This window comes from Heptranchias perlo, chromosome 19 (assembly GCF_035084215.1).
Source record: "Heptranchias perlo isolate sHepPer1 chromosome 19, sHepPer1.hap1, whole genome shotgun sequence".
NCBI classification, from domain to species: Eukaryota; Metazoa; Chordata; class Chondrichthyes; order Hexanchiformes; family Hexanchidae; genus Heptranchias; species Heptranchias perlo.
Genome location: NC_090343.1, coordinates 30,608,918 through 30,634,250, shown reverse-complemented (window position 1 = coordinate 30,634,250; position 25,333 = coordinate 30,608,918). Strand labels below are relative to the sequence as shown.

The window sequence follows — 25,333 nt, the reverse complement described above, 5'->3', positions numbered from 1 at the left end:
TCCCATGTGTCCTCTATTTTATAGTGAAGAATACCTTTTGCAATCTAGGTTTACAGTTACTGGACTGCATTGAGACTGAGTTAAATAGAGCTATATTAATATATAGTAGAACAACACAAAAATGTTCACACTGAACGATAAATTGCTTCACTTTTCCAATTTTGACATGCTTTACCCTTTAAAAATGTATTTTAAACAGGGTTTCTGAAACTGTTTCAAACACCATGTTAGTTTTCCTGTTTAACCCTGTATCAGCCAATAGAGAGATATACCTTTTTTTTGTGATCCTAGCTTTCACTAGTTTCAAATTAAAATCAGTACTGTGCACTGTTGGCAAACTTTCGTGCACAAGGTCATGCTTGGTGCTATTTTGAATTGAAGTAGGAAAGCATGAGTTTGGGACTTAGCTGGAAAATTTGATGGAAATATACCAGATTAAAAAAAAACGATTTTTTTTTTTGTTCAGTATTGTACAAATAAATTGAACAGAACCTTTTAAAATATATAGTAAGAGGGGTGAGTACATTGTAAATGGTACCACATGTGGTGATATCGCTAAATTCACATTTCATGGAAATAGGTCACATATGAAAAGCTGTATTGTTGGGGGGAAAATTAATAAGCTATAGGGGAAATAAAATGTCATAATGAAGTCACCAGAACCAGTCCACAAACTAGTCATTCTAGTTTACATTTAAAATGTTTTAAATTTTTATTTGTCTAGTGTGTGCTATAAACTGCATCCTGCAACTCCTCATGGATGTTATCAGTATTCGTTCAGAGCACTAACCGCAACTTAAACTCATGACTTTGTTCATATCAGGTCAGCTTGTTCTTAGAATATAAGTCCTGTTTAACAGTAATTCATGTGTTTGGTTCACATATCCATTTTTTTCATACTTTAGGTCTTCAAGGTCAGGCATCATAGTACTGAACAATTAAATACCTTTCCAGTCGAGATCCAATGTTAGTATCAAATACTCCTAGGTCAGAGCTAAGTTCCTTTACTGTCCCCCACCAATGTAGCTAATAGTGTTGCCTGTTCATAACCTTTACTAGCAAGCATTCTGACTAAATTAAATCAAACCCAACCATTGTATACTTACTATTGCAAAATGTTATATTATGTTTCAGTGTAACTGAAAATGTAATTAATTCCATAAAATATTAGTTGTACTTATGTGTATGCAATTGCTTAGTTAGTTTTCCTGGCTTGGTTATGTTTTATTGGCTTTATTAAAGCAGGTTTTTCTATCTGATTACCATACTTGGACATTTTCAAACAGTGTCTGTTAAGAAGTTTTGCAGCATACTTGATATAATTTGCAAATGCCACAAGTTAATATGTACAAAGGACTTTGAACACTAGGTGCAGAGCGTTCCACTTCTGCGCTTGCCAGCTCGCAAATTTCTCATCCATTTAAATGAATTGGAGGGAAATTGTGGGCTAGTGAACGCACAAGTGACAAAACTAAAGCCAGCAGTTGTATCTGGTGATGTCTAACTGTGGTAAATATTTCCTGTCAGCGCCCTGTGCTGTTAAGCATGTGTTGGAATAATACGAGGATGTTCAGATAAAAGTAGTTATTGGTAGTCATTGTATTTGAAGGGTTGGGGTACAACACTAAATTGCTGAACAGATTCTGCTTTAGCTCCTCCAATGGCTCAGCAAGTTTATCCAGTCTCCAGCTTTTTTTTTATTCGTTCATGGGATGTGGGCGTCGCTGGCAAGGCCGGCATTTATTGCCCATCCCTAATTGCCCTGAGTCAGACAGATAAGTTAGGGCCTGAGCTTAATCCCCAAATTGTGCTGTGTTTGATGATCTCTGCCTAGGCAGCAGAAGGGGAAGTACAATTGACCTCTATGCCCTGGGTTACAGAAAGGGAAAAATTGCAAGGTTTCCTCTTCAAACATTATCTAGTAACCATTTCCGAAATGCATGTGTGGCTATTAAGTGAGGACAGAATCTGGCTTTGCTGCGATCCCACCATCTTCCACCCCAATAGCTGAATATTGACCATTTGGGGAAGATATTGTAACTCAGCAAGAAATCAATGACCTTAGGAGAGGGGAATAAGATAGGCGAGAGAGCAAAAATGTTTATCCAGGTCATGTGGTTATTGGCCAAAATTTTCTAGGCTTACAATGTGTAAATGTGCAAGATTCTAAAAACTGAAAGGTATTTTGAATACTTTTTTTTTATTCGTTCACTGGATGTGGGCGTCGCTGGCGAGGCCAGCATTTATTGCCCATCCCTAAATGCCCTTGAGAAGGTGGTGGTGAGCTGCCTTCTTGAACCGCTGCAGTCCGTGTGGTGACGGTTCTTCCACAGTGCTGTTAGGAAGGGAGTTCCAGGATTTTGACCCAGCGACAATGAAGGAACGGCGATATATTTCCAAGTCGGGATGGTGTGTGACTTGGAGGGGAACGTGCAGGTGGTGTTGTTCCCATGTGCCTGCTGCTCTTGTCCTTCTAGATGGTAGAGGTCGCGGGTTTGGGAGGTGCTGTCGAAGAAGCCTTGGCGAGTTGCTGCAGTGCATCCTGTGGATGGTACAGTGCGCTGGTGGTGAAGGGAGTGAATGTGTTTCTCTGTCCTCTTGCCTCTGGGATTTAGATTAAAATCCATGCCACATTGATCAGATAAATGCCACATTAGTGCAGTAGTGCTCTTTTGATGGAGTATCAAAAATGGAAAATGTTCGATTCTTCAGTAGCAACTTGCTGTAACAGTTCAGTAGAAGTTTAAAACTGGGCTGGATTTTCCTGCATCTTTACTACTCAGTTTTGGGGTGACCAGAAGAGTAAAGTGGGTGGGTGAGGTGTTCTGCTGAATCCCCACTCCAGAAACAAGGTGACCGGCTAGAAGTGCCTGCCCAAATATCGTCCACCTTTTATATAAATTGTATTTAAATATTGCTGTGACACCGGCTGTATGATTTCCCACCGTTTCTATCTATGGTCCACCCATTGCTATGCATACTAGTATAGAAGAGGCATTCAGCACTGTTGGGTGCCTACCAACAGGCAGAACTGCATTTAGATGGTATCTTCATTGGATGTTTAAATTGATATTATTTGCTTTTGATTGATTATGGGAGTATTTTGGGTTCACTTTTTAATTTAAACTTTGCTAGTTTCCACATTCTTCTTTGTGCTCTGCAACTCACTTTTTACACCGTGAGCCATTCAACTGAGGAGGCAATGGTGCATCCATTAGGGAATCCCCTCTGTGCTATTTAGAGGGAAAGGAGGAATGCAGTGAGGTGAGTCTTATCGAGTACGACAGGAAACATCTCTTGCAATGCTTGTATTTTGTTGTCCAGCTCTGAAAGTCTGTCGATGACCAGTTCCACTCTTGCTAATCTGGAAGCCAAAGCATCTCTAGCAATGGTTTCCTTTACCACCTGCAATGTTGCCTCTGTATTTCCTGTCAAGGATCCAACCTTGCCCTCCCTCCTTTCCTCAACTACATGCTAACATTTGGCAACATTATCTTCAGACATTGGATCAGCTTCCAAGTGCGCACCCAGATGTACCTTTCCGCCACCTCTTTCAACCTCTCCTCCTATGATGTCAGACTGCTTGTCTAACATCCAATCTTGATTTCCTTCAGTTAAACAGTGGGAAGACTGAACCTATCATCTTCAACCTTTGCTTCAAACTCTGTTCCCTCAACACTGACTCAATTCCCCCTCCATAGTCATTGGCTGAACTGTTCACAACCTCAGGGGACCTGTTCAACTGCAACCAATAACTTCATCACAAAGACTGCCGACTTCTACCACTGGAACATTGACTGCCTCCATCCCTGCCTCAGCCTGTCCACTGTTAAAACACTCATAGATGCCTGTGTCATCTCTGGACTCAATTTAATGCAATGCCTTTATCATTCCAGCCTTCCATAAATTCCAGCTAGTCAAAATCTACACTGCATCGCTCACCCACTCCCAGCCCCCCACTGCCTCAAATTTTATATTCTTGTCATTACCTTCAAATCCCTCCATGGTATTACCCCACCCTATCTCTAACCTCTCTCTCCTCCAAATTACCCATTGATCTAATTCCAACTTCTTGTGCAAACTCCTTCCTTTCGAGCTACCATTGGGGACTATGCCTTCAATCCCACTCTCTAGAATTCCCTGTCCAAACTGTTCTCCCTTTCCTCCTTTTGTGATCTGAAGAATATAGTTAATATACTAATAAAATGTAGAATAATACATTAGAATGTAGTACTAATACTGGAACATAGAACTGATGTACTAGGAGTTGAAGTTAACATTGGAATGTAATGTACTGGAAAGATACAGGATGAAACAGACTGATACTGGAGAGATACAGTATTAAAGACAGACTTGGGAGTCGACAAACACCCAAGGATGAACAGGAACCAGATGTTGAAAGAATGTGATATGTATTAAGGTCGCTGATACTTGTACAAATAATGATATGCATCTCATGAACTAAAATATAGATAGATGTCTTTTCATTAGTTTTGGACTTGTGTTAACTCTTTTTGGTGCAATGGGTAGACATGCCAGTGGTTGCATACATTTGGGACCCAAGTACTAAATGCCTAGGTTTAAAAGTAGAGATTATAAGCCACTCCAGTGAGCACACGGAGCTTGCATGCAAGATAGGTCCAGGTTAGCAGACTTTTTATGTCTCTCGGACCGGTAATATGTGATCTGTTCTTTTTTATCTAATGAAGATTAGCTTGTTTACAGGATTTTATTCTAATGTCTGTTTCACTGTTGAATCTTTGACAGAACCAATAAAGCCTATTAAATAGGACTAAGTTGTGGAATGTCTTCAGATTTCTGAACTAAATTATGAGCATCTAATTTAAAGACCGGTCCAACGAATACATCTAATAAATTCTCCTCCCACCTCTTTTGACCAAGTTTTTGGTCACCTTTTTGTAATTCAATGTCCTTTTTCCACATGCCTCTGTGAAGCACCTTGGGACATTTGTCTTGCTCGAGGCAGTATATGAATGCATATTGTTGTCAACTATCCATGCAGCAATATCGACAAAGCAAGGCTCTCCTATCTTGACCTGTGCAATGAGCAATGCTAAACACTGTGCTTCGCTCATGGATGTTGACTTAGAGCTCACCTTCACCAGAGGCACTGCATTACCAGTGTCTTTGAAAATCGCCACCACCCTCAACTTCTTTGCCACAGGGTCATTTCAAGCTGCCTCTGGGGATCATAGAATCATACAGAACAGAAGGAGGTCATTCTGCCCATCGTGTCTGTGCCGGTTCTTTGAGCGATCCAATTAGTCCCACTCCCCTGGTCTTTCCCCATAGCCCTGCAAATTTCTCATTTTTCAAGTATATATCCAATTTCCTTTTGAAAGTTATAATTGAATCTGCTTCCATCATCGTTTTCAGGCAGTGCATTCCAGATCATCATAACTCGCTGCATTTTTAAAAAAAAGATTCTCCTCGCCTCCCCCCTGAATTTTTTTGCCAATTATCTTAAATCTGTGTGGTCTGGTTACTAACCCTCCTGCCAGTGGAAGCAATTTCTCCCCATCTACTCTATCAAAACCCCTCATAATTTTGAACACCTCGACCACATCTCCCCTTATCCTTTTCTGCTCGAAGGACAACAATCCCAACTTCTCTAGTCTGACCACATAACTGAATTCCCTCATCCCTGTTACCATTCTAGTACATCTCTTCTGCACCTTCTCCAAGGCCTTGACATCCTTTCTAAAGTGTGGTGCCCAGAATCGGACACAATACTCTAACTGAGGCCGAACCAATGATTTATAAAGGTTTACCATAATTTCCTTGTTTTTTTATTCATTGACTTGTTTACTGCATCAGTATACTGCTGAGTATACTGAAGCATTAAACAAGTCACTGATCCATTGTTTGCTGGAACTGGGCAAGACATAACCTTTCTCCATGGAGATTACTCATTAACATGAGAAGCCAGTCCACTTTTATGGCGTACTGTCTTGTATTGTGTAGTAGTAATTTTTCTGTTTAAAGAAGCCCCTGATGCCTGCCCCAGAGGAGGAAAGGGAAAATGCATAAGGCCAGCAGTGATAAGACATCTGCAAGAACAGCTCAGAGGACATCCGTTTCTAAATACCTGCTATGGCAACTGCAAGAACAGTGCTTCTTGGTGCTTGCAGTTTTGTACCCTTTTAAACATAATTTCTTCTTGAAGCTTTAAGAATTGGTACCTTTTTCACTGCCTTTCCCTTTGTGCTTACCTGCTCCTGGGTGTCTGCTTTTCTATGGCTGCTATTGGAACATGCACATATTCCTTCCCCCACTGTAATTATTTAGTCTGACTAAGATGAGGAATATAATGTGTAGGAAGTCTGAAGCTCAAGCTTGCACCCTGCTAGTCTATCTGTTTCTTAATCTGTCATTGGACTCTAGTTTGCATCTTCTGATTTTAATGAGGTACTCTGTTATTTCTAAATCCAGCATTTGCTGATCATGTTAATTACCAGTTATGCAATTTTGGTGGACTCTTTAATTGTGCATTTTTTCTTTTCCAGTAAACACCTATCTATTTATGATGCAAGCCCAAGGCATCATGATCAGAGAGAGTGTGAAAACGATGGGATCCCAAATGTATGAGCAGGTGGTTCGTGGCACTTATGCCAAGATGAACAGCAGCCTTAATGGTACAGGTATTTATGCAGTAACCATGGTAACATACATTAAAATGGGGACATGTATTCTACAAGTGAACAATAACTGGCTTCTGTATAGCATCTATAAATGTTACGCACCTAAAAAAGAAAATTCATTCAGAATGTGGCATCGAAACGTATATATTTTTAATATTTCTTTGCCCATCTTAGGAACTAGTATTTGTAGTAAAATTCAATAATTTTCCAATTCATTAATCTTATTTTAAACCTTTTAAAATTTTTCCATTTGTCTCATTTGGTAGTACTCTCCCCTGCAAGTCAATAAGTAAGGTTGTGGTTCAAAATCTATTCATGGACTTGAGCACCAAATCCAAGCTGATATGTCAATGCAGCATTGACAGAGTTCTGCATTGTTGGAGGTGCTGTCTTTTGGATGATGTTAAACCAAAGCTCTGTGTTCCTGTTCAGACTGATGTAAAAGATCCCTTGGCACTATTTGAAGAAGAGCTCTCTATGTCCTGACCAACTCGCACCAGCAAAAACAGATTACTAGTCATTCATCTCATTGGCTGTTTGTGGAATCTTGCTGTGTGCAAATGGCTGTTGGGTTTTCGCCAGTATAAGTGCACTTCAAAAGTAATTTATTGGATGTGAATTGCTTTGGGATGTTTGGAGGAAGTGATGAGGTGCAAATAAATGCAAAGTCATTTTGTTTGCTCTGCAGACGAGTTGAATACATTTGTAGTCTACTAAAAGTGTAGAGGAAATGTGCTGAAGCTTGCACAGGTAGTGAAGGGCAGCAGACCATGTAATGGCATTAATATTTTGTAATGACAGAATGTGCAACACTTCACAGAACGTTATTTTCCCTGAGTAATCTGTTTTTGGTCTTTTACATGTAATTCTATAAAAAAGGGTCACAATTGTTTTTTTTATTATTCATGGGATGTGGGCGTCGCTGGCGAGGCCAGCATTTATTGCCCATCCCTAATTGCCCTTGAGAAGATGGTAGTGAGCCGCCGCCTTGAACCGCTGCAGTCCGTGTAGTGAAGGTTCTCCCACAGTGCTGTTAGGAAGGGAGTTCCAGGATTTTGACCCAGCGACGATGAAGGAGCGGTGATATATTTCCAAGTCGGGATGGTGTGTGACTTGGAGAGGAACGTGCAGGTGGTGGTGTTCCCATGTGCCTGCTGCTCTTGTCCTTCTAGGTGGTAGAGGTCGCGGGTTTGGGAGGTGCTGTCGAAGAAGCCTTGGCGAGTTGCTGCAGTGCATCCTGTGGATGGTACGCACTGCAGCCACTGTGCGGCAGTGGTGGAGGGAGTGAATGTTTAGGGTGGTGGATGGGGTGCCAATCAAGCGGGCTGCTTTGTCCTGGATGGTGTCGAGCTTCTTGAGTGTTGTTGAGCTGCACTCATCCAAGCAAGTGGAGAGTATTCCATCACACTCCTGACTTGTGCCTTGTGGATGGTGGAAAGGCTTTGGGGAGTCAGGTGAGTCACTCGCCGCAGAATACCCAGCCTCTGACCTGCTCTTGTAGCCACAGTATTTATATGGCTGGTCCAGTTAAGTTTCTGGTCAATGGTGACCCTCAGGATGTTGATGGTGGGGGATTCGGCGATGGTAATGCCATTGAATGTCAAGGGGAGGTGGTTAGACTCTCTCTTGTTGGAGATGGTCATTGCCTGGCACTTGTCTGGCGCGAATGTTACTTGCCACTTATGAGCCCAAGCCTGGATGTTGTCCAGGTCTTGCTGCATGCGGGTTCGGACTGCTTCGTTATTTGAGGGGTTACGAATGGAACTGAACACTGTGCAATCATCAGCGAACATCCCCATTTCTGACCTTATGATGGAGGGAAGGTCATTGATGAAGCAGTTGAAGATGGTTGGGCCTAGGACACTGCCCTGAGGAACTCCTGCAGCAATGTCCTGGGGCTGAGATGATTGGCCTCCAACAACCACTACCATCTTCCTTTGTGCTAGGTATGACTCCAGCCACTGGAGAGTTTTCCTCCTGATTCCCATTGACTTCAATTTTACGAGGGCTTCTTGGTGCCACAATCGGTCAAATGCTACCTTGATGTCAAGGGCAGTCACTCTCACATCACCTCTGGAATTCAGCACTTTTGTCCATGTTTGGACCAAGGCGGTAATGAGGTCTGTAGCCGAGTGGTCCTGGCGGAACCCAAACTGAGCATTGGTGAGCAGGTTATTGGTGAGTAAGTGTCGCTTGATAGCACTGTCGACGACACCTTCCATCACTTTGCCGATGATTGAGAATAGACTGATGGGGCGGTAATTGGCCAGATTGGATTTGTCCTGCTTTTTGTGGACAGGATATACCTGGGCAATTTTCCACATTGTCGGGTAGCTGCCAGTGTTGTAGCTGTACTGGAACAGCTTGGCTAGAGGCGCAGCTAGTTCTGGAGCACAAGTCTTCAGCAGTACAGCTGGGATGTTGTCTGGGCCCATCGCCTTTGCTGTATCCAGTGCATTCAGCCATTTCTTGATATCACGTGGAGTGAATTGAATTGGCTGAAGACTGGCTTCTGTGATGGTGGAGATATCGGGAGGAGGCTGAGATGGATCATCCACTCGACACTTCTGGCTGAAGATGGTTGCAAACGCTTCAGCCTTGTCTTTTGCACTCGTGCTGGACTCCGCCATCTTTGAGGATGGGGATGTTTGCAGAGCCGCCTCCTCCCGTTAGTTGTTTAATTTTCCACCACCATTCACAACTGGATGTGGCAGGACTGCAGAGCTTTGATCTGATCCGTTGGTTGTGGAATCGCTTAGCTCTGTCTTATAGCATGTTGCTTCCGCTGTTTAGCATGCATGTAGTCCTGAGTTGTAGCTTCACCAGGTTGGCACCTCATTTTTATGTATGCCTGGTGCTGCTCCTGGCATGCTCTTCTACACTCCTCATTGAACGAGGGTTGATCCCCTGGCTTGTTGGTAATGGTAGAGTGAGGAATATGCCGGGCCATGAGATTACAGATTGTCCTGGAATACAATTCTGCTGCAGCTGATGGCCCACAGCGCCTCATGAATGCCCAGTTTTGAGCTGCTGGATCTGTTCTGAATCTATTCCATTTACCACGGTGGTAGTGCCACACAACACGTTGGATGGTGTCCTCAGTGCAAAGACGGGACTTCATCTCCACGAGGATTGTGCGGTGGTCACTCCTACCAATACTGTCATGGACAGATGCATTTGCGACAGGTAGATTGGTGAGGACGAGGTCAAATTGGTTTTTCCCTCGTGTTGGTTCGCTCACCACCTGTCGCAGGCCCAGTCTGGCAGCTATGTCCTTCAGGACTCGGCCAGCTCGGTCAGTAGTGATGCTACCGAGCCACTCTTGGTGATGGACATTGAAATCCCCCAACCAGAGTACATTTTGTGCTCATGCTACCCTCAGTGCTTCCTCCAAGTGGTGCTCAACATGGAGGAGGACTGGTTCATCAGCTGAGGGAGGACGGTAGGTGGTAATCAGCAGGAGGTTTCCTTGCCCATGTTTGACCTGATGCCATGAGATTTCATGGAGTCCAGAGTCAATGTTGAGGACTCCCAGGGCCACTCCCTCCTGACTGTATATCACTGTACCACCACCTCTGGTGGGTCTGTCCTGCTGGTGGGACAGGACACACCCAGGGATGGTGATGGAAGAGTCTGGGACGTTGGCTGAAAGGTATGATTCTGTGAGTATGGCTATGTCAGACTGTTGCTTGACTAGTCTGTGGGACAGCTCTCCCAATTTTGGCACAAGTCCCCAGATGTTAGTGAGGAGGACATTGCAGGGTCGACTGGGCTAGGTTTGCCATTGTTGTGTCCGGTGCCTAGTGGTCCGAAGCAGGGTGGTCCATCCGGTTTTATTCTTATGACTTTTTTAGCGAGATTTTACAACTGCATTGGCTTGCTAGGCCATTTCAGAGGGCAATTAAGAATCAACCACATTGCTGTGGGTCTGGAGTCACATGTAGGCCAGACCAGGTAAGGACAGCAGGTTTCCTCCCCTAAAGGACATTCGTGAACCAGATGGGTTTTTACGACAATCCGGTAGTTTCATGGCCACCATTGCTGATACTAGCATTTTAATTCCAGATTTTTATTTAATTAATTGAATTTAAATTCCCCAGCTGCCGTGGCGGGATTTGAACGCATGACTCTGGATTATTAGTCCAGGCCTCTGGATTACTAGTCCAGTAACATAACCACTATGCTACCATACCCAATTGATAACTTTTTTATTTGTTTATATGATTGACAAACTTTTAGTTTGGGTGAGGATGGATTCAACCAAATGCAAGTCCTTGGGATTCTTGCTGAAGACTACTCTTAAGTCAGTTTATCTTCCAGGCTGATTCATACGAACATACAAAGTTGACGGGCAGGAGAAGATCGGCTGCTCCATCAAGCCTGCTGCACACCTCATGATGGCTGGAGCATTATGGCTAAACCCTTCGCACCCCACTCCCCACAACCATCCCCTGCAGTCATGTAATCTCCTGGGCAAAAAAGCAGAGAAACCCTGGGCCAATAAGGGAAAAAAATACTCTGGAAAATTCCTCTCCGGCCCCCTCAGGCTATCTGAACCAGTCCAGGAAATCACATAGACAGAGTGTTATCTATAATGACACTTACCTTCTATGTGATCTTTGCTCCAGTCAAGAACCTGAAGGCATGTAGAGAGCCTAGAGAGGATCTAACAACCTCCCCATGACATTCAACGGCATTACCATTGCCGAATCCCCCACCATCAACATCCTGGGGGCCACCATTGACAAGAAACTTAACTGGATCAGCCATATAAATACTGTGGCGACAAGAGCAGGACAGAGGCTGGGTATTCTGCGGTGAGTGACTCACCCCCTGACTCCCCAAAACCTTTCCACCATCTGCAAGGCACATATCCAGGAGTGTGATGGAATACTCTCCACTGCCTGGATGAGTGCAGCTCCAACAACACTCAAGAAGCTCAACACCATCTAGGACAAAGCAGCCCGCTTGATTGGCACCCTATCCACCACCCTAAACATTCATTCCCTTCACCACCGGCGCACAGTGGCTGCAGTGTGTACCATCCACAGGATGCACTGCAGCAACTCGCCAAGGCTTCTTCGACAGCACCTCCCAAACCTGCGACCTCTACCACCTAGAAGGACAAGAGCAGTAGGCACATGGGAACACCACCACCTGCATGTTCCCCTCCAAGTCACACACCATCCCGACTTGGAAATATATCGCTGTTCCTTCATCGTTTGTTCAGGTTGCCATCTGTTTACTCTAATGTGGAATTGCTGCTTTCATACAATGGAGTTTTTGAAGTTACAGTCTAGAATTAAGAGCAATATATCAAAGTGTTCATTTTGTTTTACGAATATTCTATTTTAAAGCAAATGTAAGGAGACGCATAACACCCGATTATAGTCCAACAGCTTTATTTGAAATCACAAGCTTTCGGAGCTTTGCTCCTTCGTCAGGTGAAGTGAAGAGATGCATATAGGCACAGCATAAATAGTCAGAGAACAATGCCTGGTGATTACAGATAATCTTTCTAACTGCCCTTTATCACACCTCGGCAGAGAGATAATCACAGCAATCAAAGGAGTGAATGGTGTTCAAACAGGTTAGTCAGGGAAACATTACATCCAAGAATACTGAGGTGGGGTCACAAGGGGTCAAATGTAGCAGATTCTGGGGTTTGTATTAAAAACAGATAACTTTTTTTTGCTGGAAATCACAGCAGGTCCGGCCACATTTGTTTACGGAGAACAAGACAACTACGACTTGAGTCTGGATGACTCTACGTCAGGTGGGGTTACATGTTGCGTGACATGAACCCAAGATCCCGGTTGAGGCCGTCCTCGTGGGTGCGGAACTTGGCTATCAATTTCTGCTCGACGATTTTGCGTTGTCGTGTGTCTCGAAGGCCGCCTTGGAAAACGCCTACCCGAAGATCGGAGGCTGAATGTCCTTGACTGCTGAAGTGTTCCCCGACTGGGAGGGAACCCTCCTGTCTGGTGATTGTTATGCAGTGTCCGTTCATCCGTTTTCGCAGTGTCTGCATGGTCTCGCCGATGTACCAAGCTCCGGGGCATCCTTTCCTACAACGTATGAGGTAGACAACGTTGGCCGAGTCACAGGAGTATGAACCATGCACCTGGTGGATGGTGTCCTCTCGTGTGATGGTGGTATCTGTGTCGATGATCTGGCATGTCTTGCAGAGGTTGCCGTGGCAGCGTTGTGTGGTGTCGTGGGCGCTGTTCTCCTGAAAGCTGGGTAATTTGCTGTGAACGATGGTCTGTTTGAGGTTAGGTGGCTGTTTGAAGGCGAGTAGTGGAGGCGTGGGGATGGCCTTTGCGAGGTGTTCGTCATCATCGATGACAAGTTGAAGGCTGCGAAGAACATGGCGTAGTTTCTCCGCTCCGGGGAAGTGCTGGACGACGAAGGGTACTCTGGTTGTGTCCCGTGTTTGCATCTGAGGAGGTCCATGTGTTTTTTCGCTGTGGCCCGTCGGAACTGTCGATCGACGAGTCAAGCGTCATATCCCATTCTTACGAGGGCGTCTTTCAGCGTCTGTAGGTGTCCATCGCTTTCCTCCTCGTCTGAGCAGATCCTATGTATTCGCAGGGCCTGTCCATAGGGGATGGCCTCTTTGACGTGGTTAGGGTGGAAGCTGGAGAAGTGGAGCATCGTGAGGTTGTCCGTGGGCTTGCGGTCGGGTGAGCTGCTGAGGTGCCCGTCTTTGATGGAGATTCATGTGTCCAAGAATGAAACTGATTCTGAGGAGTAGTCCATGGTGAGTTTGATGGTGGGATGGAACTTGTTGATGTTATCGTGTAGTCTCTTTAGTGATTCTTCGCCGTGGGTCCATAGGAAGAAAATGTTGTCGATGTATCTGGTGTATAGTGTTGGTTGGAGGTCCTGTGCAGTGAAGAAGTCCTGCTCGAACTTGTGCATGAAAATGTTGGCGTATTGGGGTGCGAATTTTGTCCCCATGGCTGTTCCGTATGTTTGGGTGAAGAACTGGTTATCGAAGGTGAAGACATTGTGATCCAGGATGAAGCGGATGAGTTGTAGGATGGCGTCTGGAGATTGGCTGTTGTTGGTTTTGAGTACTGAGGCTGTCGCAGCGATGCCGTCATCGTGGGGGATACTGGTGTATAGTGCCGAGACGTCCATCGTGGTGAGAAGTGTTCCTGGTTCAACTGGTCCGTGGGTGCTGAGTTTTTGTAGGAAGTCTGTAGTGTTGCGACAGAAGCTGGGGGTTCCCTGTACGATGGGTTTCAGGATGCCCTCGACGTATCCAGAGAGGATATTTAAAGCTATTTGAATGCTGCATCGAGTATTTGCATGTTAGTTTCAATTTTCTATTATTATATCACATGCTCATATTCCCTCCATCATAAGGTCAGAAATGGGGATGTTCGCTGATGACTGCACAGTGTTCAGTTCCATTCGCAACCCCTCAAATAATGAAGCAGTCCGAGCCCGCATGCAGCAAGACCTGGACAACATCCAGGCTTGGGCTCACAAGTGGCAAGTAACATTCGCGCCAGATAAGTGTCAGGCAATGACCATCTCCAACAAGAGAGAGTCTAACCACCTCCCCTTGACATTCAACGGCATTACCATCGCCGAATCCCCCACCATCAACATCCTGGGGGTCACCATTGACCAGAAACTTAACTGGACCAGCCATATAAATACTGTGGCTACAGGAGCAGGTCAGAGGCTGGGTATTCTGCGGCGAGTGACTCACCTCCTGACTCCCCAAAGCCTTTCCACCATCCACAAGGCACAAGTCAGGAGTGTGATGGAATACTCTCCACTTGCCTGGATGAGTGCAGCTCCAACAACACTCAAGAAGCTCGACACCATCCAAGATAAAGCAGCCCGCTTGATTGGCACCCCATCCACCACCCTGAACATTCACTCCCTTCACCACCGGCGCACCGTGGCTGCAGTGTGCATTATCCACAGGATGCACTGCAGCAACTCGCCAAGGCTTCTTTGACAGCACCTCCCAAACCCGCGACCTCTACCACCTAGAAGGACAAGAGCAGCAGGCACATGGGAACAACACCACCTGCACGTTCCCCTCCAAGTCACACACCATCCCGACTTGGAAATATATCGCCGTTCCTTCATTGTCGCTGGGTCAAAATCCTGGAACTCCCTTCGTAACAGCACTGTGGGAGAACCCGTCACCACACGGACTGCAGCGGTTCAAGAAGGCGGCTCACCACCACCTTCTCAAGGGCAATTAGGGATGGGCAATAAATGCTGGCCTCGCCAGCGACGCCCACATCCCGTGAACGAATAAAAAAAAAATTATAACCAAATAGTGGAGGGGGATCTACAGATGCATGGGGGGTGATTTTAAACCCCAAGAACGGGTGGGTTGGGGGCGGGTGGGAGTTGAATATAATTGTTTTTTGGTCGCGATCACAACCCGACTTTATTTCCGGGTTTAACGTCGGCGCGGAAAAGTACAGGCTTCGCACTCGGAATGCAAAGTCCGAAAATTTTGCGGTTGTGATCCAAAAAAACAACTATTTTCAACTCTAACCCACCCGTTTTTGGGGTTTAAAATCACTCCCATGGTCTTTGTTGTAAAATACAATAGTGCACCTCATCTGTTTCCGGGATAAGTGCTTATTGTTGCAACACCAGCTAACCGTGTACGAAGTTCGACATTGTAAACTGATGTATTTTTTGTCCAAATACGTAAACTATGATTCAGTCTTGGGGATTCTTGCACTTTAATGTCATACTGAACCAGTCAATAAGTACTACCATCGGCCTTCACAAGGGAAAGCAGCCAATTGGTGACAGAGTTTACAGCACAGAAACAGGCCAATCGACCCAACTGGTCCATGCCGACATTTATGTTCCATGTGAGCCTCCTCCTTTCCTATTTCATCTAACCCTATCAGCAAACCCTTCTATTCCTTAACTCTCTCATGCTTATCTAGCTTCCCCTTAAATGCATCTGTGCTAATTGCCTCAGCTACTTGTGGTAGTGTGTTCCACATTCTTGCCACTCTTTTTAGGTAAAGAAGTTTCTCCTGAATTCCCTATTGCATTTATTAGTGACTATCTTATATTTATGGCCCCTAGTTCTGGTCTCCCCCACAAGTGGAAACATTTTCTCTACATCTACCCTATCAAACCCTTTCATTATTTTTAAGACCTCTATCAGGTCACCCATCAGCCTTTTTTCTAGAGAAAAGAGCCGCAGCCTGTTCAGCTTTTCCTGATAAGTATATCCCCCCAGTTCCGGTATCATCCTTGTGCATCTTGTTTGCACCTTCTCCAATGCGTCTATATCATTTTTATAATATGGAGTCCAGAACTGTGCACGGAATTCCAAGTATGGTCTAACCAAGCTTCTGTACAAGTTTACCATAACTTCTCTATTGGGCACCGAACCTTAGGAAAGATGCATTAGCTTGGAAGGGATACAGCGCAGATTCACCAGATGGCATCTGACCAAGGCTCTGTACAACTGAAGCATCACTTCCTCACTTCTAGTATAGCCCCTTGAGATAAAGGCCAACATTCCATTAGACTTTTTGATTATTGAATCTCTTTATCATTGTAAATGGATCCAGTAGCTCTATGTAGTGTATCACAATTCCCCCTTTCAAGTGTACTCATTAAAGATTTTGCCCATATGCATCTGACTGGAAACCTTACTGAAGAGTTTTGCCAAGTTATCTCAATCGTAGTAGGCAATCCAAACGTGGTCTCTCCGTTGGTGACACTGTATTTGTCCCAGTCCTCATCCCCACCACAAATTATTCTGTTTGGGGGGAGATGCAATCTTCAAGGATTCCAAATCAAGAGAGTGAATTGGTAACCAGGACCAATTAAGAACATGTCCTTTTGAGTTAATGTTCAGGTATTGTTCCTACTTAGAAGTGCTGTCACTAGCTAGCTGTGAATGTTCCAGAAATGGGTAACCCCCACCCCCCTTTGAGATGAAATAAGAATCCTACCATGTTATCCTCAACTAGAATGGACCAGTTCCCCATGGGCCCAACATAATTCCATTTTACCATGTTGTAACATTTGAATTGACTGTATCCTATGATCAGATGGCTTTGTTTCATATAACAGGGATTTCCTGTCGCGCAACGAACTTACATTCCATGGTGAAGATCTTAATTCAATTAACTAACAAACCTATTTGGGAGACAAATGAATTGTGTTCGTATCTCTGCAGATGGGAATTCTGTCTCGTTTCACACTTGCCAATTGTAATTAATTGGATTCACATATAAAGTATTCAATTCTAAAGCAGTGTCTTCTATTAATCAAAGTTGAGATTCTTTAATGCAGTCAGAGAAAGGCAATATTTAAAAATTCACTGAAATGTTGGTTTTAGCATCTATGCAATTTAAGTAGCAACGGCTTTGAGACAAAGGTCTTTCAAAAAGCAATTGTTTGAATTGTATGAGGTCTCTCGGAGAAAAACCCAATTTGAAGGTAAATGATTTAAGAGCATGAAAATTGACTAAATTTACTGTTCAGAAACGGAATTTAATCGTTTAACAGCAACTGTTCTCATTGAAGACAATGCTATATAGGGAACTTGATTGTTTACAACCTTTAATGTTTCTTTAGTGTATTGCGTTCTTGTGGCTCATATTGCTAATTGCAAATATATTAGGTGCTTTAGTTTGTAAACTAATTGATGTATCAAATGTAAGGAATCTTACATGTGTCCACCCCAGTCCATCACTGGCATCTCCACATCATAATTGATGTCGTGATAGCCACCTTTTCAAAGTGAGTTTGGTAGTGTAGTGCATTATATTCAGTAAGCAGATTACTACAAGTGGAGTACTTGTTAATCCTTTGAGTAAATACCTCTGCAAAGATATAGGTACTGCTTCCGAATCATAGGGGCAAGGTACAGTGAGAAAGTAAACAGCAGATTGTCTCCTGCTTAGTTAAGGTTGTAATTTCCCTCAGCAGGGGCCAACATCATATCCTAATCCTACTGTCCCCTTACTACTCCTCCATTCTCCAGAAATGATGTACAAATCTAGGAGGCAAGATGCCTTGTATCTGCAATTACCTTGAAGGTATCCTTGTGATGTGTACTGCCACTTACTATTGTACGATTGGGGAATTATCGGTAATGCTCTCCAAACTCCATATAAAGATGCAGCTATGCTGTTCATTGTGCAATATTCTTAATCAGGCCCAGCAGAAGGAAGTTTACGAGATTTCAGGAAAGTAATTGTGTTCCTCTGTTAGCACTCCTGGTTGAAAGTCTCCGAGATAAAACTGAGCATTTGTCCCACTATCAAGGAGTTGCTCCCTTATGATAACCAGTTCAGGGAGTTGTTAGAAAACATTTGCAAAAGCCAAATAAAGGCTAGATAAGATCAATGCAATCAAATCTTTTATGTCATTGGACAAATTTTGTCCCATCTCCAAGATGATTTTGGTGGATTCGGTCTGTGTAGAAACTTCAGTGGTTGAAATATAACACTATGACCCCTGTACCATATAGTATGCAGAATGGGGCCTTGGTTAACTAGCAATTTAATGTAAGAAGTAGCAGTAACAAACACACATGTTCCTTATGTACAGAAGGGGGTTTAATGTGCTCACAATATAACAGTGCAGGTCTGTGGCACCACAATAGAGTAAACACACTGTGTACAAATGAGCATGCCAACAGAAATCTATTGCAGTCTTACTACTGCATGTCATCCTGCAGTTTGCATTTGATGCACCTTGGTGGTTTGTAGTGGAATGAGGTGCAGTTATAAAATAGTGCCTTGCTCACCTTTAGGACTGGGTAATTGCTGCCTTACAGCCTGCATACGTCCTTGGTTCAGTGAGGCCTTATTCAGCTTAGGCCCTGGTCTTTTTTATGCTGCTGGGTGCAATACTTCCAACAGTCAGGAAAAAAAATAAATCCTGTGTTGACTTGAGAGGGATTGCAGAATTGTTTGAGCACATGAGTATGAAAGGTCAAACAGATGCACTCCCATTCTTCTTTGTATCACCTGTTTATAGCTGACCTTACTTGGGTCAGGATCAGGAGATGCCTCTTTACAAAACTTTCATGCTAAGAAGGTTTCCATCATAGGCTTTTGTGTTTTACCTCCCAGAAGATTGGATTTTACTGTGATTTTTTTTTTCACTTAGGTATTTGTGAGACCCTTTTGGGTTGTGAATGTGTGGACTTGACATGTCCAATCTGGAGCTGGAGCTTTTTTTTGTTCATTGAATTCCTGCTATCATGTAGGACGCCACCAAGTGGCAACATGGTCAACAGCAGAATGATCATCAGATCATTCTGATGCTTGATTGAGTTGGTTCCAAGTTGATGAAAATAAGGGGTTTTGTTCAAAGGGCCCCTGTTTCCAGGAGGCTAATTTATAGAAAGCCTAAACCAATATTTTAATAGCCTATCATTAAATTGTTGTACCTCGGTACTCAACTCCATTTACCCACCTTTGACCCTTATCCATTGATACCCTTACCTAACAAAAATGTATCGATCCCAGTCTTGAAAGCTTCAATTGACTCAATGTCCACAGCATTTTGGAGGAAGAGAGTTCCAGATTTCTACTAACCTTTGAGTGACAAAGTGCTTCCTAATTTTACTCCTGAATGGCCTGGCTCTAATTTTAAGATTATGCCTCCTTGTTCTAGATTCCCTCACCAGAGGAAATAGATTCTCCATCTACCCTATCAAATTCTTTTTTCATTTTAAACACCTTGATTACATCACCCCACATTCTTCTATACTCAAGGGAAAACAAGCCAGGGTTATGCAACCTGTCCCGATAATTTAATGATTCTTCTCTGCACCCCCTCCAATGCCAATATATCCTTCCTGTGGCGTGGTCCCCAGAACTGAACGCAGTACTCCAGATGGAGTCTGACCAAGGCTCTGTACAAATGAAATACATCTTCCTCCCCTTTGTATTCTAGTCCCCTTAAGATAAAGACCAACATTCAATTAGCCTTTTTGTACCAGTCCACTAGCTTTTAGTGATTTGTGTACATGGACACTCAAATCTCTTTGCTCCTCCATGGTTTCTCACCATTTAGAAAATACTGATAGGCCATCCACTTTGGATCCAAGAAACTTAATTTGTTACAATTTTGTCCGCTCACTTATTCTGTTTATGTCCCTTCCTATCTGCATTACTTATTGTGCCTCCTAACTTAGTGTCATCTGCTAACTTGGATATACAACTCTCTGCTCCTTCTTGCAAGTCGTTGACAATTATGGTTAAAAAGTTGAGGCTTCAGCACAGATCCCTGGAGAAAACCACTTGTCACATCTTGCCAATCAGAGTACATACCCTTTATTCTATCTCTCTGTCTGCTACCTCCCAACCAATTTCTAACCCATGTCACAAGATAGCGCACAGAATTGGAGGCATTCATTTTTACCAAACTCTTGTGCAGAACCTTGTCAAATGCCTCATGAAGTTCATATAGATAACATCCATCGACACTCCCTTATTCCCCATGTTAGTAATCTCTTCAAAAAATTCAGTTAGGTTAGTCAGACATGACTTGCCCTTCACAAATCTATGCTGATTCTCTGATCAGCTCAAATGTATTTGCTCAGTCACTCTGTCCCTAATGACAGATTCTAGTAAAGTCCCCACAACAGATGTTAGACTGACAGGTCTGTAATTACCTGGTTTCTCTTTCCCACCTTACTTAGATAATAGAATCATAGAAGTTTACAACATGGAAACAGGCCCTTCGGCCCAACATGTCCATGTCGCCCAGTTTATACCACTAAGCTAGTCCCAATTGCCTGCACTTGGCCCATATCCCTTTATACCCATCTTACCCATGTAACTGTCCAAATGCTTTTTAAAAGACAAAATTGTACCCGCCTCTACTACTGCCTCCGGCAGCTCGTTCCAGACACTCACCACCCTTTGAGTGAAAAAATTGCCCCTCTGGACCCTTTTGTATCTCTCCCCTCTCACCTTAAATCTATGCCCCCTTGTTATAGACTCCCCTACCTTTGGGAAAAGATTTTGACTATCTACCTTATCTATGCCCCTCGTTATTTTATAGACTTCTATAAGATCACCCCTCAACCTCCTACTCTCCAGGGAAAAAAGTCTCAGTCTATCCAACCTCTCCCTATGAGTCAAACCATCAAGTCCCGGTAGCATCCTAGTAAATCTTTTCTGCACTCTTTCTAGTTTAATAATAACCTTTCTATAGTAGGGTGACCAGAACTGTACACAGTATTCCAAGTGTGGCCTTACTAATGTCTTGTACAACTTCAACAAGACATCCCAACTCCTGTATTCAATGTTCTGACCAATGAAACCAAGCATGCTGAATGCCTTCTTCACCACCCTATCCACCTGTGACTCCACTTTCAAGGAGCTATGAACCTGTACTCCTAGATCTCTTTGTTCTTTAGCTCTCCCCAACGCCCTACCATTAACGGAGTAGATCCTGGTCTGATTCGATCTACCAAAATGCATCACCTCACATTTATCTAAATTAAACTCCATCTGCCATTCATCGGCCCACTGGCCCAATTTATCAAGATTCCGTTGCAATCCTAGATAACCTTCTTCACTGTCCACAATGCCACCAATCTTGGTGTCATCTGCAAACTTACTAACCATGCCTCCTAAATTCTCATCCAAATTATTAATATAAATAACAAATAACAGCAGACCCAGCACCGATCCCTGAGGCACACCGCTGGTCACAGGCCTCCAGTCTGAAAAACAACCCTCTACAACCACCCTCTGTCTTCTGTCGTCAAGCCAATTTTGTATCCAATTGGCTACCTCACCTTGGATCCCATGAGATTTAACCTTACGTAACAGCCTACCATGCGGTACCTTGTCAAACGCTTTGCTGAAGTCCATGTAGACCACGTCTACTGCACAGCCCTCATCTATCTTCTTCGTTACCCCTTCAAAAAACTCAATCAAATTCGTGAGACATGATTTTCCTCTCACAAAACCATGCTGACTGTTCCTAATCAGTCCCTGCCTCTCCAAATGCCTGTAGATCCTGTCTCTCAGAATACCCTCTAACAACTTACCCACTACAGATGTCAGGCTCACCAGTCTGTAGTTCCCAGGCTTTTCCCTGCCGCCCTTCTTAAACAAAGGCACAACTTTTGCTACCCTCCAATCTTCAGGCACCTTACCTGTAGCTGTCGATGATTCAAATATCTCTGCTAGGGCACCCGCAATTTCCTCCCTAACCTCCCATAACGTCCTGGGATACATTTCATCAGGTCCCGGAGATTTATCTACCTTGATGCGCGTTAAGACTTCCAGCACCTCCCTCTCTGTAATATGTACACTCCTCAAGACATCACTATTTATTTCCCCAAGTTCCCTAACATCCATGCCTTTCTCAACCGTAAATACCAATGTGAAATATTCATTCAGGATCTCACCCATCTCTTGTGGTTCCGCACATAGATGACCTTGTTGACCCTTAAGAGGCCCTACTCTCTCCGTAGTTACTCTTTTGCCCTTTATGTATTTGTAGAAGCTCTTTGGATTCTCCTTTGCCTTATCTGCCAAAGCAATCTCATGTCCCCTTTTTGCCCTCCTGATTTCTCTCTTAACTCTACTCTGGCAATCTCTATACTCTTCAAGGGATCCACTTGATCCCAGCTGTCTATGCATGTCATATGCCTCCTTCTTTTTGACTAGGGCCTCAATCTCCCGAGTCATCCAAGGTTCCCTCCTTCTACCAGCCTTGCCCTTCACTTTATAAGGAATGTGCTATTTTTCTTGCAGCTGTCTGTAATGGAGAGACATTAACAATTTTCCAAACCAATGGCACAATTCCCAAATCAAGAGCTTTGGAAGATTATTACTAACGCATCTGCAATTCTCTCACCTATTTCTTTTGATACTCCAGGGGAGGAAACTATCAGGTCCTGGGCACAAGATCTAGGCGATAATTGTAATCCGTTAACCTGGAACTTAATAGACATCTACTTAGCCTTATTTCCTACCACAGTATTGAAAGTCATAGTACAAGAGTGGTGGAAGGATAAAAAAATAAACTGGAAAGGATATTTCAGATTTTGAATTTTGTAGAAGATAAATGGTCTTTTTGCCAGCTTGTGATTTTACCCCCCACCCCACCCCTCCTGTTGCCCAGTAGGGACTTGGAACAGTCATTTTCAGCATGTATGTGGTTCAGCCTCATCAGTAGATTGTGAATTGGGTGACAATAGTAACGTTGCCACAATAGGATTACCCAGCAGTACAACCATTTCACCATTAGCAAACACTCAGATGAGAATCCCTTGAGGAGCAGAGTTCCTCTAGCTATACCTTTAGCAGCTTCCCCACATTCTGAAAATATATCTACATTTTATTCTGTGCCCAATATCCAGAGTGGGCGGGGGGGGGGGAAAGAGTTCCTAATTATTCCAGACTATCCAAAAAAAAAAGCGGTATATTCTCTACTTGTTAGCAAAAAGTCAACATGCATGTACAGCAGGGAAACATTGTTTATACTCTCACCAATTCTTGCAAATGCTAGCAGACAGAGAAAAATAAACTCTTGGTAACCTAAAATCTAGTAGTTTGAATTATCCCTTTCTAATTTCATTACGCAACATATTTTTTAATGGCAAGTAACATGTTTTGTAATTAACATTACATGGCTGGACACATACATGCAATCTGACTTTGTGTATGTGCTACATGTTTTCTTGTACCTGCTGAAGATCTCAAATCTATTGTACTCTAACTTTCTTCTCGTAGATTATCCAGATGATTTAAACCATAGTGAAACCTTTCTACAAACCACAACATTTCTTCCTGAAGATTTTACCTACCATGCAAACCTCGCCTGTCCTGAAAGACTTCCTTCTATGAGTGAGTATATGAACCGGTCAAGTTATTGTAAATCTATTTAAGATATATTAAGACATTAAATTATTGTTAGAGTTTACCTAAACAAGATTTTTTTTTTAATCCATTCAAAATTATAGCTAGGTTTTTCTCTAGTACAGAAATACCACAATATCTGAGAATGGATTACATGAATGGAAATTTACAAATTGATCACAACATTGGATGTAATGTTAAACATGAACCAAAAAAGAATTGTTATGTTGTGTGTTTGCATTGCCTATGAAAAGGAAATCACAAAGATGCTTGTTCTTTTTAAAGAACTATTTTGAGTTCCCTTTTGACTCAATAGATAAATGTACTAAAGCAAAATACTGCGGATGCTGGAAATCTGAAATAAAAACAGAAAATGCTGGAGAAGCTCAGCAAATCAGGCAGCATCTGTGGAGAAAGAAACAATTAACATTTCAGGTCGAAGACCTTTCATCAGAACTGGAAGATGTTAAGGGAGTTAAAGTTTTTGAGCAAGTATAGAGCCAGGGAAAGGCGGGGGAGGGACGGGAGGAAAGAACAAAAGGGAAGGTCTGTGATAGGGTAGAGGGCATGAGTGATGAAATGACAAAGGGATGATTGATTGTGATGGGACCGGTTTAGAAACAAAAGATTGATCAGGAGTAGCTGTAAATGGCAGCAGCAAAACCATTACCAGCACTAGCTGACCAAAAAAAGGGAGCAGTGGTTATGATCTGAAGCTATTGAAATCAGTGAGTCTCGAAGGTTGTAAAGTGCTTAATTGAAAGATCAGGTGTGGTTCCTCAAGCTTCCATTGAGCTTCATTGGAACAGTGCAAGAGGCCGAGGACGGAGAGGTCAGAGTACGAGTAGGAGTGGGAAGGGGAATTAAAATGGCAAGCGACCGGCAGGTCAGGATCACGCTTGCGGATAGAGCAGAGGTGTTCAGCAAAGTCATCACCCAGTCTGCGTTTGGTCTCCCGATTGTAGAGAAGACCACATCATGTGCAGCGGATACAGTATACTAAATTGAAAAGTACAAGTAAACCGCTGTTTCACCTGGAAGGAGTGTTTGGGGCCCTGGATGGTGGGAAGGGAGGAGGTGAAGGGGCAGGAGTTGCATTTCCTGCGCTCACACGGGAAGGTGCCGTGGGGAGGAGTGTGTGTGTTGGAGGTGATGGAAGAGTGCACTCTGGTGTCGCAGAGGGAGCGGTCCCTTCGGAATGCTGAAAGGGGAGGGGAAGATGTGTTTGGTGGTGGGATCGCGCTGGAGGTGGCGGAAATGGCGGAGGATGATGTGTTGAATGTGGATGCTGGTGGGGTGGAAGGTGAGGACAAAGGGGACCTTATCATGGTTCTGGGAGGGAAGGGGAGGGGTGAGGGCAGAAGTGCGGGAAATAGGACGGACACGGTTGAGGGCCCTGTCAACTAGATTGGAGGGGAATCCTCGGTTGAGGAAAAAGGAAGACATATCGGAAGCACTGGTGCAGGAGGTGGTATCGTCAGAACAGATGTGACAGAGAAACTGGGAGAAGGGAATAGAATCCTTACAGAAAGCGGGGTGGGAGGAAGTGTAATCAAGGTAGCTGTGGGAGTTGGTGGGCTCACAATAGATATTGGTTGACAGCCTATCCCTAGAAGTGGAGATAGAGAAGTCGAGGAAGGGAAGAGTCAGAGATGGACCATATGAAAGTGAAGGAAGGGTGGAATTTGGAAGCAAAGTGGATGAAATTTTCCAGTTCGGCGCGAGAGCAGTAAATGGCACCGATAGTCATCAATGTACCAGAAAAAGAAGTGAGGGAGAGGACCAGAGTAGGACTGGAACAAAAAATGTTCC

The 25,333-nt window shown here is 43.7% G+C and overlaps 1 protein-coding gene across 4 annotated transcripts in view; it reads left to right on the top strand.

Annotated features, from left to right (window-relative positions):
- Positions 1-25,333, top strand: part of LOC137335280 (beta-1,4-galactosyltransferase 5-like) — an 81,714-nt gene that overhangs the window by 35,463 nt on the left and 20,918 nt on the right. For 2 of the 4 annotated variants that reach the window (XM_068000574.1, XM_068000578.1), the window contains exons 2-3: positions 6,528-6,662; positions 23,396-23,509. In XM_068000574.1, the coding sequence (XP_067856675.1) occupies positions 6,528-6,662; positions 23,396-23,509 (249 nt within the window). Of the gene's footprint in view, positions 1-5,937; positions 6,143-6,527; positions 6,663-23,395; positions 23,510-25,333 lie in introns of those variants that run through there. The other 2 variants (XM_068000577.1, XM_068000576.1) reach the window with 2 other exon arrangements.